General features: G+C 41.6%; 1 protein-coding gene across 1 annotated transcript in view; it reads left to right on the forward strand.

Annotated features, from left to right (window-relative positions):
- Window positions 1–357: 357 nt before the first annotated feature.
- The window catches only part of dcaf5 (ddb1 and cul4 associated factor 5), a 57,154-nt gene continuing 41,869 nt past the window's right edge, over window positions 358–15,642 (forward strand). Inside the window, exons 1-4 of the mRNA XM_041266475.1 lie at window positions 358–722; window positions 3,364–3,507; window positions 14,628–14,664; window positions 15,082–15,221. Coding sequence (XP_041122409.1) covers window positions 515–722; window positions 3,364–3,507; window positions 14,628–14,664; window positions 15,082–15,221 — 529 coding nt within the window. The 5' untranslated portion in view covers window positions 358–514. The remainder of the gene's footprint in view (window positions 723–3,363; window positions 3,508–14,627; window positions 14,665–15,081; window positions 15,222–15,642) is intronic.

The following is a 15,642-nucleotide window of genomic DNA, read 5'->3' on the forward strand; positions in this document are numbered from 1 at the left end:
TAGACACACATTAATGCATGCTCATGTTTATGTTAATAGATCATTTTTTTACTTTAAAAAAAAAAAAAAAAAAAAAAAACACACACACACACATTGTAAAATACTTTTTCAAATTGAACTAATGAATTAGAAATACATGCCTGCTTATATTATTTAGCTTGTGTGGTTAGTGTATAATGTAAACTAGTCAATGAATAGCTGCTACGTGAAAGAAAATTAAAATCCATTCTCCGTCCAGATTCGGAGGCAACTACTTTGGAAACATGCATTCAGTACCGTGGAGGTGATGAGATTCCGAAGTCAAATGACTTGACTGGCTCCGATCAGCTGTGATGTTGTCAGCGGAGGAGGGGGTTACGGAGCAGGAAGCGATTCGAGTGTGTGAACTGCTAACACCCAGCAGAGACTCCCCGTAACATGGGGCCGCAAAGACACGACACGACACGGAGCGTGATATATTGTAGTATTTACATACTGCTGTCGTCCCTGCAGATATCGTAATTAAGAGGCAATTATGAGGGAGGTGAAGGGCTGCGGCATGCGGTCTGTGGTGGGCTTTTTGTCTCAGAGAAAAATAAACGGGCACCCCCTGATGAAAGAGGAATTTCAGAGGCGAAGGTTGGCAGGCTGCAGTAGCCTGTACAGGAAAGATATGCTGGGACATTTTGGATGTGTCAATGCAATAGAGTTTTCCAACAATGGAGGGGAATGGCTGGTGTCCGGTACGGGGCATTTCCTTCTTTGAATTATTTGTAGACAGTAATATTAATACATGCTATAAATGTTATAATCAATTACTGTTTGATCGTCATGTATTGTAAATAATATAATGTCGTGCATAGCTAAATTTTGGGGGCACAAGTGCGAAGACTATGCATTTAGTGGCTGTACAATTGTTGAGAGGTGGAATTAGGTCCCCACTGTTGTCACTGAATGAATATTTATGTTTTTGAAGCTGATTGCATTGCTGTGTGCTGCGTATGTCGTCAAACTGTTCTCACTACGGGAACATTTATTTTAATAGGTTACGGGAAATATATTTAAACTAAATTACTTCTCAAATAATTACACCTGTACTTAAATTTAAGTTTGCAAGACATTTTCGTGGTTGGCCGATTCCGAGGTTGATAGTAAAACTGTAATCTGAAGCCTGGGAAAAGTAGCCAGTTTTGGAAATACTGTATGCAAACTAATGCGAAAAAAAAACAAACAAAAAAAACAAAACGAAAAACCAAAACCAAAACAAACTAACTAACAGACTTATGTATGTTGTATTTAGAAAAACGTATTTTTTTTTTCAATTTGACAATTAGTTTTAAAAAGGCACATTCTACGCGAAGTCGTAAGTTTTGTGAAAAAGTACGTTTATTATCTGAGTGTTAAACCGATTCAAAGTTGTTTGTTTCATCTGTCTATGATCATATATTTATCTGTTTTAAATACTGTGCGTATAAAGTTAATCGTTGTGGTCTGCTGCACAACTTCCCTGCCTCTGGAAATCACGTACAGCTTTTTCCTGGCACTTGATTAAATAGAGTCCCAGGCTTCAAAATATTGACCAAGGCCTCACTTAGAGACAGGTTGAATGATCGAGCACCTATCTTAAAATGACAGAATAAAGTAGGCGCTGATAATCGATAGCCTGTCTCAGAGATCTGAGTATGCTAATCTAATCAGTTGGACTGAAAACAATGTGTTTTTTTATAGGTGCATTTTTGTCCAATAACAAATTTTGAGATATTTTCCGTACAACTAATTTTAATGGCCACTAGTCACAGATTCTGGTGTGAGGCCCTTCTTTCAAGGCGCAATGCATAGAGTAATATCCATTGTCACGACTATGAAATCACGTGTGAGGTTCAAGCCAATTGTTTTGCCAGATGAACAATCATTGCTTTTTCCAAAAGTATAAGGAGGGGGTTGGTGATAAAAAAAACAAACAAAAACAAAGAAAAATAAAATCAAAGACTTGCAGAATTGTGTAAGAATATGTCAACGTGTTGGAAACTAAAATAAGCATTTTCACTGGTTACTGCACAAGTTGTTAATTCTATATACCTGGTTAAGAACAGATACTGTGCAGGACAGTTCCTGTGTTAATATGCAGAGCTGCTTTGATACTGTGAAGAAGGGTTCCTGTGTTAATAAGCAGAGAGGTTTGATACTGTGAAGAAGGGTTCCTGTGTTAATAAGCAGAGAGGGTTGATACTGTGCAGAAGGGTTCCAGTGTTAATAAGCAGAGAGGTTTGATACTGTGAAGATGGGTTCCTGTGTTAATAAGCAGAGAGGTTTGATACTGTGCAGAAGGGTTCCTGTGTTAATAAGCAGAGAGGTTTGATACTGTGCAGATGGGTTCCTGTGTTAATAAGCAGAGAGGTTTGATACTGTGCAGAAGGGTTCCTGTGTTAATAAGCAGAGAGGTTTGATACTGTGCAGAAGGGTTCCTGTGTTAAAGCAGAGAGGTTTGATACTGTGCAGAAGGGTTCCTGTGTTAATAAGCAGAGAGGGTTGATACTGTGCAGAAGGGTTCCAGTGTTAATAAGCAGAGAGGTTTGATACTGTGAAGATGGGTTCCTGTGTTAATAAGCAGAGAGGTTTGATACTGTGCAGAAGGGTTCCTGTGTTAATAAGCAGAGAGGTTTGATACTGTGCAGAAGGGTTCCTGTGTTAAAGCAGAGAGGTTTGATACTGTGCAGAAGGGTTCCTGTGTTAATAAGCAGAGAGGGTTGATACTGTGCAGAAGGGTTCCAGTGTTAATAAGCAGTCCATGTGCAGGGATCCAAAAACTGCAGTGAAATTAGGAATAGGACTAAAACATTGAATGAGCTGTGTAGAATATTATTACTCTGAATGAGTTGTGTAGAATGTTAGTTCTTTGTGAATGAGTTGTGTAGAATATTATTACTCTGTGAATGAGTTGAGTAGAATATTATTACTCTGAATGAGTTGTGTAGAATATTATTACTCTGAATGAGTTGAGTAGAATATTATTACTCTGAATGAGTTGAGTAGAATATTATTACTCTGAATGAGTTGTGTAGAATATTATTACTCTGAATGAGTTGTGTAGAATATTATTACTCTGTGAATGAGTTGTGTAGAATATTATTACTCTGAGGATGAGTTGTGTAGAATATTATTACTCTGAGGATGAGTTGTGTAGAATATTATTACTCTGAGTGAGTTGTGTAGAATATTATTACTCTGAATGAGTTGTGTAGAATATTATTACTCTGAAAGTGTAATTGCAGTGTGCCTCTGTCCTGTTAGTTGTGTCGGTCAAACAAGTAACAGGACCATGTTTGTCCCAAAATCAGTGAAAGAAAAACCAATAGGCTCGTGTGTGTTTGTTTGCGGTCACAGGAGGCGATGATCGGCGGGTGCTGCTCTGGCACATGGAGAAAGCCATCCATTCCCGGGCTAAGCCACTGAAGCTGAAGGGAGAACACCTCTCCAACATCTTTTGCCTGGCATTCGACAGCACCAACAAGCGTGTCTTCTCTGGAGGTAAACTGGACTGAACCTTCTAACCGATAAAAAGCCATCGAATACCCCCCCGATATAAAAAAATTAAATGGGTGCATATCCAGTAAACACTGGAAATAGTTACTCAGTTCATTGACTTTACCCCTTTCCCCACGAAAAAATAAATAAAAAACAGTGTGAGTACTGAGTGGCAGCATACATTTCTGTTGTGGGATTGTAATGCGTGCAAGATTTAAAACAAGATTAAATTACTTAGTGCTGGGATGAACACAGGATTTTCATGTTTGGATATTCGCTCATAATTTAAATATTTGTTTGCATTTCGTTCATTTTCAAAAAGTAATAAAAATCATTGTGTTGCTCAGAATGCAGGCAGAGACAGTATAGCATCAGGGGCAGGAGGGCGTTTTACTTCAAGTAAAATGTTGTTTTGTTTATTCCCCAAATAAATCGTACATAAAGCTGATTTTTCACTTTTTACTTTTTTCCATTCCTTGCCATTGCTATTTCTTCACAGAAATCAGTGGCCATTTTATTGTGTTAGGTATGCAATGTATTTAAAAATAAGTAAGTCTATAGTCGCCCACCCGGGGACGTCAAAATATAAGAAATGAGATATACTTTATGAGTTGAGCATCGTGTAGCACCAGAATTCCCATGACAAGAATTAATTCAACTTCTCATTCAAAACAGAATCCAACAATCCAATAACTAATTTATCAAGTTAGTTTTACCTTGTTAATTTAGTTTACACTTGATCTACCAAACGGACACTATGTTATCAACCTCAATTGATTCTATAGTCTAATTAACTCAGAAATGGGACAATGCTCAAACTCTGCATTTTTTAGGCAGCTCCTTTGAATGACACATTTCAACAAACAAAATACATTTCTTGCACACTCCAAAACAGGAAGGTATATTCTATTCCTAGAACAATATATCCACTTACTACAGTTAATTTCTCGAGTCATAAAATGTTTTATATTTGTCGATTTATCGATTTTCAACAAAGAAGTCGGTCTTCTGGGGTGATGAGAACACTGCAGTTTCTCCCATCTCTGTATCTGAAGTTCCACCGAAAGAAAAGAAGACGGTTGTCCTTGAAAAGTAGGTATTGTATTGCGTCGTCTCTCAGCAAAACAATAGTTCCCTTTCAGTGGAATGACAACCATTACCGAATGGGAAGAGCCCTTTCTGACCGCCAATCACTGAGCATGTATAAAAAAGCTGCCCTATCAGGGCCTTGCTGTGAGGAGGAAGTCCCTCCCACCTCCTGCTGAAGAGGGTCGTCCTCACAGTAGCATATTGCCATTTTCTCTCTCACTTCACTGAACAGGTCAGGTCACAGATTGCCTCGTGCGTCTTTGTCCGAAATTGGTGATTTCTTGATACTGAACCTACAAATTTTTTTACAAATACACAGTAAATTTACACTTTCGAGCATTTGTTGAACGTGCTGTTGCCATAGCCTTGCGTCAGTTTACTGATCAGAGCTGGTTTCGACCCCTCTTGGAGATTGGTAAGCAGCCATTACTCTTGCTTTTTCAGTACCTCATGTAGTGGACTGCTGTCCATGCAGAAAGTTCTCAAAATGAACTAAACACAGGAGAGCAGCCCTCTCCCCAGCAGAGTCTCTCTCCTCAGGTCAGGGGAGATTGAGATCTGTGGTACAGGGCCTTTCATAAAGGTCCTGTAGGACCGCTCCCGCTACTGTGACCAGGGAGCTCCCCCGTACCCCTGGGTCACCCTCCCCTTCTCCACCACCGGTGCCGAGGCACAGGCTCCTCTCAGGGGAGGCAATATGGTCACCGCCAAGGCACCACCACTCAAGGGGATGTTCGCTAGGAAGCAGGCGGTTACCGCGTAGGTACAGCTCTCCTTCCCAGCGTAGGCACAGGCACGCTCCCTTTGAGTCGCCACAGAGACATCCAAGCTCGGCTGAGCGGCGTTTTCGAGAACTGGCAGAGACAGTGAGTGCCCAGCAGACCATGCTGGAGATCGGGCTAAAATCTCAGAGTAGACTTCCCCCTACCATCGGACACCCCCAGCCCCCCCCAGTCCCACTCTCCATCCCCGACACCTAGACCTCCAAGCCCAGGTGAGCTGTCTTTTACAGCCTCAAGGTCGGATGTGTCTGACCCTGCCACGTCAGTTGGGCAGGTCACAGCAGGGGGCTCCATACCGCCCCTGCTGCATGTAGCAGAGGGAAGACTTCTGGGCCCTGATGCAGCGTGCAACTGCTGCCACAGATGTTCCCTGGTCAGCAGACAGGAGAGAAAGGGGAACCGCTTCTTAAAGCAAAAAGGGCACCCACAGCATGCCTTCCCCTTGTGCCGGGATTTTCTCGAGCTGGTTCGCTCATCCTGGAGCAACCCAGCATCCGGCAAGGCACCACTGCCGGCCAGGGGTAACCGGTTCTCCGGTTGGAGACCGAGGCCAGGGCCTAAGAAAGATCCGCCCCCTCCCAAGCCCAAAGGAGACCGCCTCTGAGAGGCCCCGGCTGCCACCAACCCCCCTCACAACTGGACTGACCAATGGACACGACCCATGGCAAGGCTGCACACAGGACTCCTGGGTGCTATCGATAATGGAACAAGGTTACGCTTACAATTCAACTTAAGTCCGCCACCCTTCAAGGGTGTGCTCATTACCACCATCGAACCAGCGTGCGCGATACTCCTTCAACTCCAACTCCTACAACTGTGCGCTTGGTAAACCCAAGCGATGCCCTCAGCGGCTTCTACTCCAGGTACTTCCTGGTGCCCAAGAGGGACGGCAGTTTTAGACCTATTCTGGATCTCAGGGTCCTCAACATGTTCCTCAAACAAAGGAAGTTCAACTGGTTCACATCGATCGACCTGCAAGATGCCTACTTCCATGTCCTGATCCGTCCCGCGCACAGAAAGTATCTGCGCTTCGCCTTTCAAGGCAATGCGTATGAATTCTGCATGCTGCCTTTTGGCCATTCGCTGGCGCCCCGCACATTTTCAAAGTGCATGGATGCAGCACTGGCTCCACTCAGGCTGCCGGGTATTCAGATCCTAAACTATCTGGACGATTGGCTAGTTTGCGCGTGTTCCAAAGCACGCGCCGAGGTGCACACAAAACCCTAAGCGGAGGGGCTGTTATGGCACCCGAACCTGGGTCTGGCCGTTGAACAGAGCCGTCTATCCAGACGAGGTTTGCTAGATGCAGTGGTAGAGACACTACAGTCGGCTAGGGCGCCTGGCACTAGAGCCCAGTATTCATATAAATGGAAAGTTTTCCAAAACTGTTGCATTGCTGAAGGTCATGATCCGGTGACATAATCTATTGACACAATAGTAACCTTCTTACAACACCCGTTTGATGCAGGAAAATCCGCTTCCACTCTGAAGGTATCCTGGCAGCAATATAGGTGTGCCACGACAAAATTGTTCCCAGGGGCACACTTCCTTGCAGTGCAATTTCTTAAAGGGGCTTGAAGGCTTCCTCCTCCCATGAAAAGCATGGTCCCTAAGTGGGATCTGGAACTGGTATTGCGGGTCCTTATGAGTCCCCCTTTTAAGCCCATTGCGTCAGCAGAGCTGCGCCCTGTCCTTCTTGAAAGTGGCATTTTTAATAGCCATTACATCTGCCAGACAAGTAAGTGAGCTTCATGCGCTGTCCATCTACGACACATGTATGGCTTTCACTGGAAGTGACTCGCGGGTAACATTACGAACAAATCCAGCCTTTTTGCTAAAGGTGGTCTCATCATTCCATATTAACCAACCGGTGGTTTTTGAAACTTTCAGACCTTCCCCGCACGAGTCAGAGGAGGAAACAGCACACTGTTTGCCTGGTTCGGGCTCTGCATTGTTACCTGGATAGGACGGCGTCTTGGAGACAGTCCAACTAGCTGTTTGTCTGCTATGGGTTCCGCTCTAGAGGATATGCCCTATCGAAGCAACGTCTAGTGCACTGGGTGGCAGATGCTATACTCTTGGCTTATGAACACATGTTACGGCCCATTCTACCAGGGGCCAAGCAACTTCGTGGGCTTTCCTTCATGGCTCCTCCCTGGATGAGCTTTGCAATGCTGCTACATGGACAGGTAGTCGTTTTGCACGTTTTTACCGCCTTGATGTTACAAACCGAGTGAGGCCCTCTCTGGGCTCTAGGGTGTTGCAGGCAGCATTCCTTTAGGCGTCATGAGGGCTCTATGGCTATCACCGTGAGGCTGTACTGTTGGTAATCTGGAACCACGACAGCTTTGGTATAGCTTCCCATTCAGTAATGGATGGCATTCCATTTAAAGGGAACGTTAGGTTATTACCATAACCCTGGTTCCCTGAAAAAGAATGAAAGCCATTACTCTTCGATGTCGTGCCCCCAGCTGACCTCTGATTTTGAAAGAAAATGGTGATATGCTAATGTGAGGATGACCCTCTTCAGCAGAAGGTGGGAGGGTCTTCCTCCTCACAGCAGGTCCCTGATAGGGCAGCTTTTTTATATATGCTCAGTGATTGACGGTCAGAGAGGGCTCTTCCCATTCAATAATGGTTGTCGTTCTTTTCAAAGGGAGGCAGCTGTTGATTTCCAGTCGTCTTGCAACATTATCTTTGGCTTGTCGGAAGGCTTCCAACTGGAAATAGTTCCGCTGATCAGACGTAACTCACAGTTCAAAGAATGCATTGCAATTGAAAAGTCATGTAGTTTGTAAAAGTGTTCTTGTTGCAATTCTTTTGATAGGGGCTACAGGACCTTCCAGAGGCACAGCTGCTGGCTTTTGCTTCAGTTCGATTCATGGTTGGTCTCAAGCAGCGAAATAAAAACAAAGACCTTCTTTCGGATCAATGCAGTGCCCTGTTTCCTGATTCAGTGTGTCGCAGAGCAGAGAGCAGGGCCCTCTTAGGAGCTGATTTCAGCCTCCTCTTAGCCTTCTTAGAACTTGATTCTACCCCCACTTCAGAACATGACTTCAGAACCCAGCTTCTTGCTTGTTGCAGTCTTTTGAGTTAAACCCAGACCTGTCTTGATTGGATCGTGGTATTTAAAGTCATGCAACGTGCCTAAACACTGGTTAGTTCATCTCTGGGCCACTCCTTGGCCTTGCCTACAGCTCATGATTGACAGTTCTTCCAAAGTTCCTTTGTCTTGTCAAGAGTGATTGACCACTTTTCTCTACTTTCTTGAGGGGGGAAAAGACCTGCTTCTCGTCAGTGTCCAGAATTGCCTGTTTGCGAGATCTCAGTTTGTGATTACGCAAAGGAATGTTTACGACTCAGCTTCACGAAGCTGCATCTGTCTCACTTTGACCAAGAGAAAGAAAACATTAACTTGCAAGTTTCTCAAACAAGTTTAAACAATGCATATTAATATCCAGCAATAACCTGATTTGACTGCACTGTCCGCTACACAATAGAGACATTTTCAAGCAACAACATGAGGTTTACTTGTGCCTTTTTGTAGCTGAACAAGCAAACGAAAACTGAAATTTAATTTTAAAAACTTCAGATAAACCTGGAAATGGCGTTGTAAAATGAAGGAAACAACTCAATTTTGGTTCTTGTTAAATACATTCCACTTAACAAAATCGCAACAAAAATATATAATGCAGTCTAACTTCACTATAATGAACCCGTCCTATAACAAACCCCCTTTTTTAACGATCCAAGTAGCAAGAATTGTTTTTTTCCAGTGGAAATTAGCCCTATTGAAACGATCACTTTTACAAAATCTACCCGGATAAAACAATCTTGGTAGTGACTGATACTGAAGTTTCTCCAGTGTGAGTGTGTTATTCTCTCGGTGAAAACAAAGACCTTGGTAGGATAATTCGAAGAGAAGGCTGATTCATAGATAACCTATTGTAGTGTGAATCGTGTGACATATGCAACCGTTGCCATCTTCACTCAAACTGCAACCATGGCAACAGGCGTGAGGAGGTACAAGATTGAAACAGCGTGCACTGAGAAAAGCACGAAAAATATGAAGCAAACTACGCTGTGTATGTTTTTCATGAGAAAGGGCACGTAATTGCTGTATTCAGCATGTAAGTACGTTTTTTAATTTTTTTTTTACTGTTTTCTTTTATATACACATTTGAAATGTTGATCAATTGAAAGAACGGCTGTATAAAGATTACAACAACAACAATTTGGAAGTTTCTTCATTATTCTGATACAGCAAATTGCCAAACCTTATTATAGTGAACAACCTGATGTAACATTTCTCCGGGTCCCAGGGGAGTTCATTTTAATGAAGGTAGACGTATACAGTATCTATATAAAAATCACTATACAACATTTCCTGCAAGTTGGGCACTGTTTAAGCAAGGCATTTCAGAATGACGTGCTTGCCTTTTTTCTGTCCCATGAGATTCTCACGTGTTTTTTGACCCAGATGGCTTTCCATAGAGATCAGTATGTGCCTGCTTGCTCAAAATCTGGCTTGTTTACTGTTTGCTGTCTAAAACATTTAAATAGAGGCTGATGAGCTGCTGTGTTGATCCTGTGGTTGTTTTCATGTATTCATCTCACGTCACACAGAGCTCTCTTTCATTTGCCATTTGTGAAACTGTCACGCAACTTCCTGTGAGGTGGTAAATAAGTGCAAGGTACATTGCGTATAGAAAGTCTACACCCGCTTGAACTTTTTTCACATTTTGTTGTGTCAGTGCCTCAGAGATTCATGCATTTAAATGATATTTTTTTTCTACTTAACTACACACCATACTTCACACTGTTAGGGGGAAAAAAAGTTTTTATTGAGAAAAAAAATTATATATTAAAAATTTAAAACTGACAGATCATAATTGGATAAGTCTCCACTCCCCTGAGTTAATACTTGGTCAAAACACCTTTGGCAGCAATTACAGCTGTGAGTCTGTTGGAATAGGTCTCTACCAGCTTTGCACACCTAGATTTGGCAATATTTGACCATTCTTCTTTACAAAACTGTTCAAGCTCTGTCAAGTTCCTTGGGGACAGCAATCTTCAAGTCATGCCACAAATTTTTGATTGGATTTAGGTCGGGGCTCTGACTGGGCCACTCAAGGACATTTACCTTTTTGTTCTTTAACCATGCCAGTGTAGCTTTGCCTGTGTGCTTTGGGTCATTGTCATGATGAAAGGTGAACTTCTGTCTTGCAGAGGGCAGAAGGTTTTCCTCAAGGACTTCTCTGTACTTTTCTCCATTCATTTTCCCTTCTATCTTGACTAGTGCCCCAGGTGTTCTTTGGGTGATGCGCTTTGTTGGGTTTGCGCTAAACATAACGCTTTGCATTTAAGTCATAAAGTTCAATTTTAGTTTCGTTTTGCCACATGGCAACGTAATCTCCCAAGTGTTTTTTTGCATATTTCAAACGAGATTCAAGGTGGGCTTTCTTGAGTAATGGCTTCTTTCTTACCACCCTAACATACAGGCCAGATTTGTGGAGTGCTTGGAATATTGTTGTCACATGCACACTTTGACCAGTCTTCGACATAAAAGCCTGTAGCTTTTGCAAAGTTGCCATTGGCCTCTTGGTAGCCTCTCTGATCAGTCTCCTTCTTGCTCGGTCATCCAGTTTGGAGAGACGGCCTGATCTTGGTGGTGCCATACACCTTCCACTTCGTATTAATTGTCTTGACCATGCTCCAAGGGATATTCAAGGCCTCTGATATTTTTTTTTATATCATCCCCTGATCTGAGCCTTTCAACAACTTTGAAACATAAACATATTTAAAATTGAATGGACTTGGTAAAATTACATTTCCATTCCAATCAGTGATTGCTTAAAACCTCATAATAGGAGGAAAAACAGATTGAACTATTGCCCTAACATCCTTACACCACCGGCAGTAGTCTCTGTCTGTCATGTGATTGGTTCACATCACTGTCAGTCCTGCCCTTTCAAAGGAACACCTTTCTCCCCTGCACTCTTCACAAGAGAAAATGGCTGAATACTGATTCTGTGAGTTAACAGAAAAATTAATTACAAAACATACTACAAAAGAAAGATGCTGCAAACACTAAAATGGAGAATAAACGTAACTCTTACTATTTTCTGACTTTCTGAAATGAAACAAATTCAACTCGACGAAAAGAGATGTGATGGGTGGGATATAAACATGTAGCAATCGGCAAACCAGACAGAGACGGAGAAAAACTATACGGTATGAACTTCAAACAGATTTACTGTTACTTTATTTGTTATTTATTTACTTCTGCTATATCGGCTATATTTAAACTATGCTCCAAACACATATATATATATTAGTGCCTTGCAAAAGTATTCAGACCCCTGACCAATTCTCACATATTACTGAATTGCAAATGGTAGATTGAAATTTCGTTCTGTTCAATATTTTATTTTAAAACACTGAAACTCAAAATCAATTATTGTAAGGTGACATTGGTTTTATGTTGGGAATTATTTTTAAGATAAATAATTAACTGAAATATCTTGCTTGCATAAGTATTCAACCCCCACACATTAATATTTGGTAGAGCCACCTTTCGCTGCAATAACAGCTTTAAGTCTTCTGGGGTAAGTATGTACCATCCTTGCACACAGTGTCGGAGTGATTTTGGCCCATTCTTCTTGGCAGATTTGCTCCAGGTTGCTCAGGTTGGTTGGACTATGCTTGTGGACCGCAATTTTCAAATAGTGCCACAGATTCTCAATGGGATTGAGATCAGGACTTTGACTGGGCCACTGTAGGACATTCTTCTTCCACTCATTCTTCCACTCACTCAATGTTGCTTTGGCCTTGTGCTTGGGATCATTGCCCTGCTGAAAGGTGAATTTCCTCCCAAGCTTCAGTTTTTTAGCGGACTAAAGCAGATTCTCTTGCAGTATTTTCCTGTATTTTGCTCCATCCATTCTTCCTTCAATTGTAACAAGATGCCCAGTCCCTGTTGATGAGAAGCATCCCCACAGCATGATGCTGCCACCACCATACTTCACTGTAGGGATGGTGTGTCTTGAGACGTGGGCAGTGTTAGGTTTGCGCCACACATAGCGCTTTGAGTTTTGGCCAAAGAGCTCTATCTTGGTCTCATCTGACCACAAAACCTTTTCCCACATCGCAGCTGGGTCACTCTCATGCTTTCTGGCAAACTCCAGACGTGCTTTCAGATGGTACTTTTTGAGTAACGGCTTCTTTCTTGCCACCCTCCCATACAGGCCAATGTTATGCAGGGCTCTTGATATGGTTGACTGGTGCACCATTACTCCACTCCCAGCCACTGAACTCTGTAGCTCCTTCAAAGTGATTGTTGGCCTCTCTGTGGCTTCTCTCACAAGTCTCCTTGTTTGAGCGCTGAGTTTTGAGGGACGGCCTTTTCTTGGCAGTGCCTGGGTGGTGTGATGCAGTTTCCACTTCCTGAGTATTGATCCAACTGTGCTCACTGGGATATTACTTTTTACCCTTTCCCTAATCTATACATTTGTATTACTTTATCTCTAACTTCTGTAGAATGCTCTTTGGTCTTCATTTTCCTTCAGATTCACAGCCTTACCAATGATCCTTCAACAGTGGGGTTTTTATCCAGAAAATGTCACAGCAACTTTAATGGTTCACAGGTGAAGGCCCATGGTAAGGTAATTGTGTCCTCGTTAGGGCAATTTCTTTCATCGGTGCAAACTGGGAGCTTCCACAGCACAGGGGTTGAATACTTATGCAAGCAACATATTTCAGTTTTTTTTTTTCTTAAAAATATTTCCCAACATAAAACCAATGTCACCTTACAATAATTGAGTTTGAGTTTCAGTGTTTTAAAATAAAATATCGAGCAGAACGAAATTTCAATGTACCATTTGTAATTCAGTAATATGAGAGAATTGGTCAGGGGTCTGAATACTTTTGCAAGGCACTATATATATATATATATATATATATATATATATATATATATATATATATATATATATATATATATATATATATATATATATATATATATATATATACACACACACACACACACACACAAAGTAAAGGAGTGTACTACCATAACAGAAACTTGGAGGCTTTAGGACCCTGGGGTTGGGGTAGGACACTCCATGTTGCTGTGTCTGAAGGCAATAGGGCGCCATCTTGATATAATTGAATAATGCTTTGACTAATTAAAGATGTGCCAATCAGCTGCATCTGAACGGATCAGCCGTCCGGTTACAATTAGAGTCTTGCAAAAGTAGTACTACGAAGGGAGTTAGATTGTTCTTTTGTTTTGTTTGTTTTGTAAAGAGAATAAATATACAGGCACCACCCTGTTTTCATTTCAAACGTTGTTGGAGTAATTTTCCACACATAACGGGACTTGTGAAGCTGACCGCATAAAACATTGCAGACCAGTAGCCAATTCATTACTCTCTCTATATATATATATATATATATATATATATATATAATGTATGTGTTTATTTAGAAAGCAAGTTAATTGGAGTCCCTTCATGTCTGCAGTGTGATACGGTCAGGTACCTCACCCCAGCTTGTAAAAGAAATGATTCGTATAGTGATCAGCGTTTTAATTAATAATAAATTAATAGTAAATCCTAGTTTTTGTTAAGTGTAATGTAATAAAACTGAGTTAATATATATATATTTTTTTTTTCAATGCCTTCTTTTACTTTGAAGTGTTTGAAGTGTTTGTTCAAGCTAAATTTCTTGATGAAAACGTGTCTGTGGACACTTTTTTATTGCGAAGACACAACAATGGTAGGGATTATTTAAATAAAAGCATTGTTTCCCTGAAATACGCACAAGGTTCTTTTATAATTGTAACTACTGTATTGCATTGTTTGTCTTGTGGTCAATTCACAAGGGTAAAGTATGGCCTTTCTTACTTCTGGGGTATTTTTCAAATTTAATACAGTGTTGCATTTCATGGCCTTGATAGTGTTTTGAAAATGAACGAATATCTAAATCATGAATGAATATCCGAACATGAGAATTCCATGTTCGTCCCAGCACTAATCTCTTATCATATTTGCAGAGCTGTATTGAAATTGTCTTATGTTTGCTGAAATAAAAGTGGACTAGTGGATTTATTATTTCAACAGTCAGGATTTTACGCTACTACATGCAAGAGGCAAACTCTCTCCCAAGACGGACAGCCTCAATGCTCGTTAATGCTGATAATTATTTGTTTAAGGATGTTTAAGATTTTTTATTTCTGTTTACTTTCAGGGAATGATGAGCAGGTCATTCTTCATGATGTTGAGAGGTAAGAGAGAGTGGGGGCAAACAGGTTGAGAGGTAAGAGAGACTGGGGGCACACAGGTTGAGAGGTAAAGGTGACACAAGCTGCACAAACTGATAATTTGATTGTTTGAGTCAAATTTTCCACAGGTGAGGGTCATTGGTGTTGATTGGGCTAATTTAACATTCCAAGTGAAACAAGTGAAGAAACAGCTGCTTGGATTCAATCATCACAAATCCAAGCATCACTTAGTTCACTTTGTATGGTAAATCAGCCCAATCCGCACCTGATTTCTGCGCAGCTCAATCTGAATAATCGGTGATTGCAGGTCTGCAAGCTATATTTTGGCATGTGACTCTGTTTAATCAGTCACAGTCCGGGTCTCATGGTTGTGTATGTCGTCCTTCTCAATTCATTCTCACACTCTGATTGCTTCTGCAGGGGTGAGACCTTGAACGTGTTCCTCCACGATGACTCCGTCTATGGCCTGTCTGTCAGTCCTGTCAATGACAATGTGTTCGCCAGCTCCTCGGACGATGGGAGGGTCCTGATCTGGGATACCCGCGAACCCCCAAATGGAGGTATGGGGCAGGATGGGGTGGGGTCCGACCTGGTGCTTCAGTATTTGCTCAGTTTGCAGTGACATCAGTCACATCGCTTGATATGTTCCTGTGGCAAAGTGCCCACCCCTGTGTGTATTTTGTGTTGTATGTTGTGTGTTAATGTTGGTGTATAGTCATTGGTACATTGGATATAAACGGGTCTGTGTAACACAAGTGTTTTAAAATGTATATTTGTATTTAGGCACAAGGATTACACAGCACTTCACATGCAAGTAAAAAGGTTGTAACAAACAAAAACACAGGATACGGCACATTCGCCAAAACAAAAGAGACAAACAAAACAGACTACAAAGACAAACACGGTGAGCTTCTATTTTACTTACTATTAGTATTATTACCTCCATCTCCATTCACCAAAAACACAACCCTGAGTGAGTGA

The sequence above is a fragment of the Polyodon spathula genome, chromosome 12, assembly GCF_017654505.1.
Source record: "Polyodon spathula isolate WHYD16114869_AA chromosome 12, ASM1765450v1, whole genome shotgun sequence".
Taxonomy (NCBI): domain Eukaryota; kingdom Metazoa; phylum Chordata; class Actinopteri; order Acipenseriformes; family Polyodontidae; genus Polyodon; species Polyodon spathula.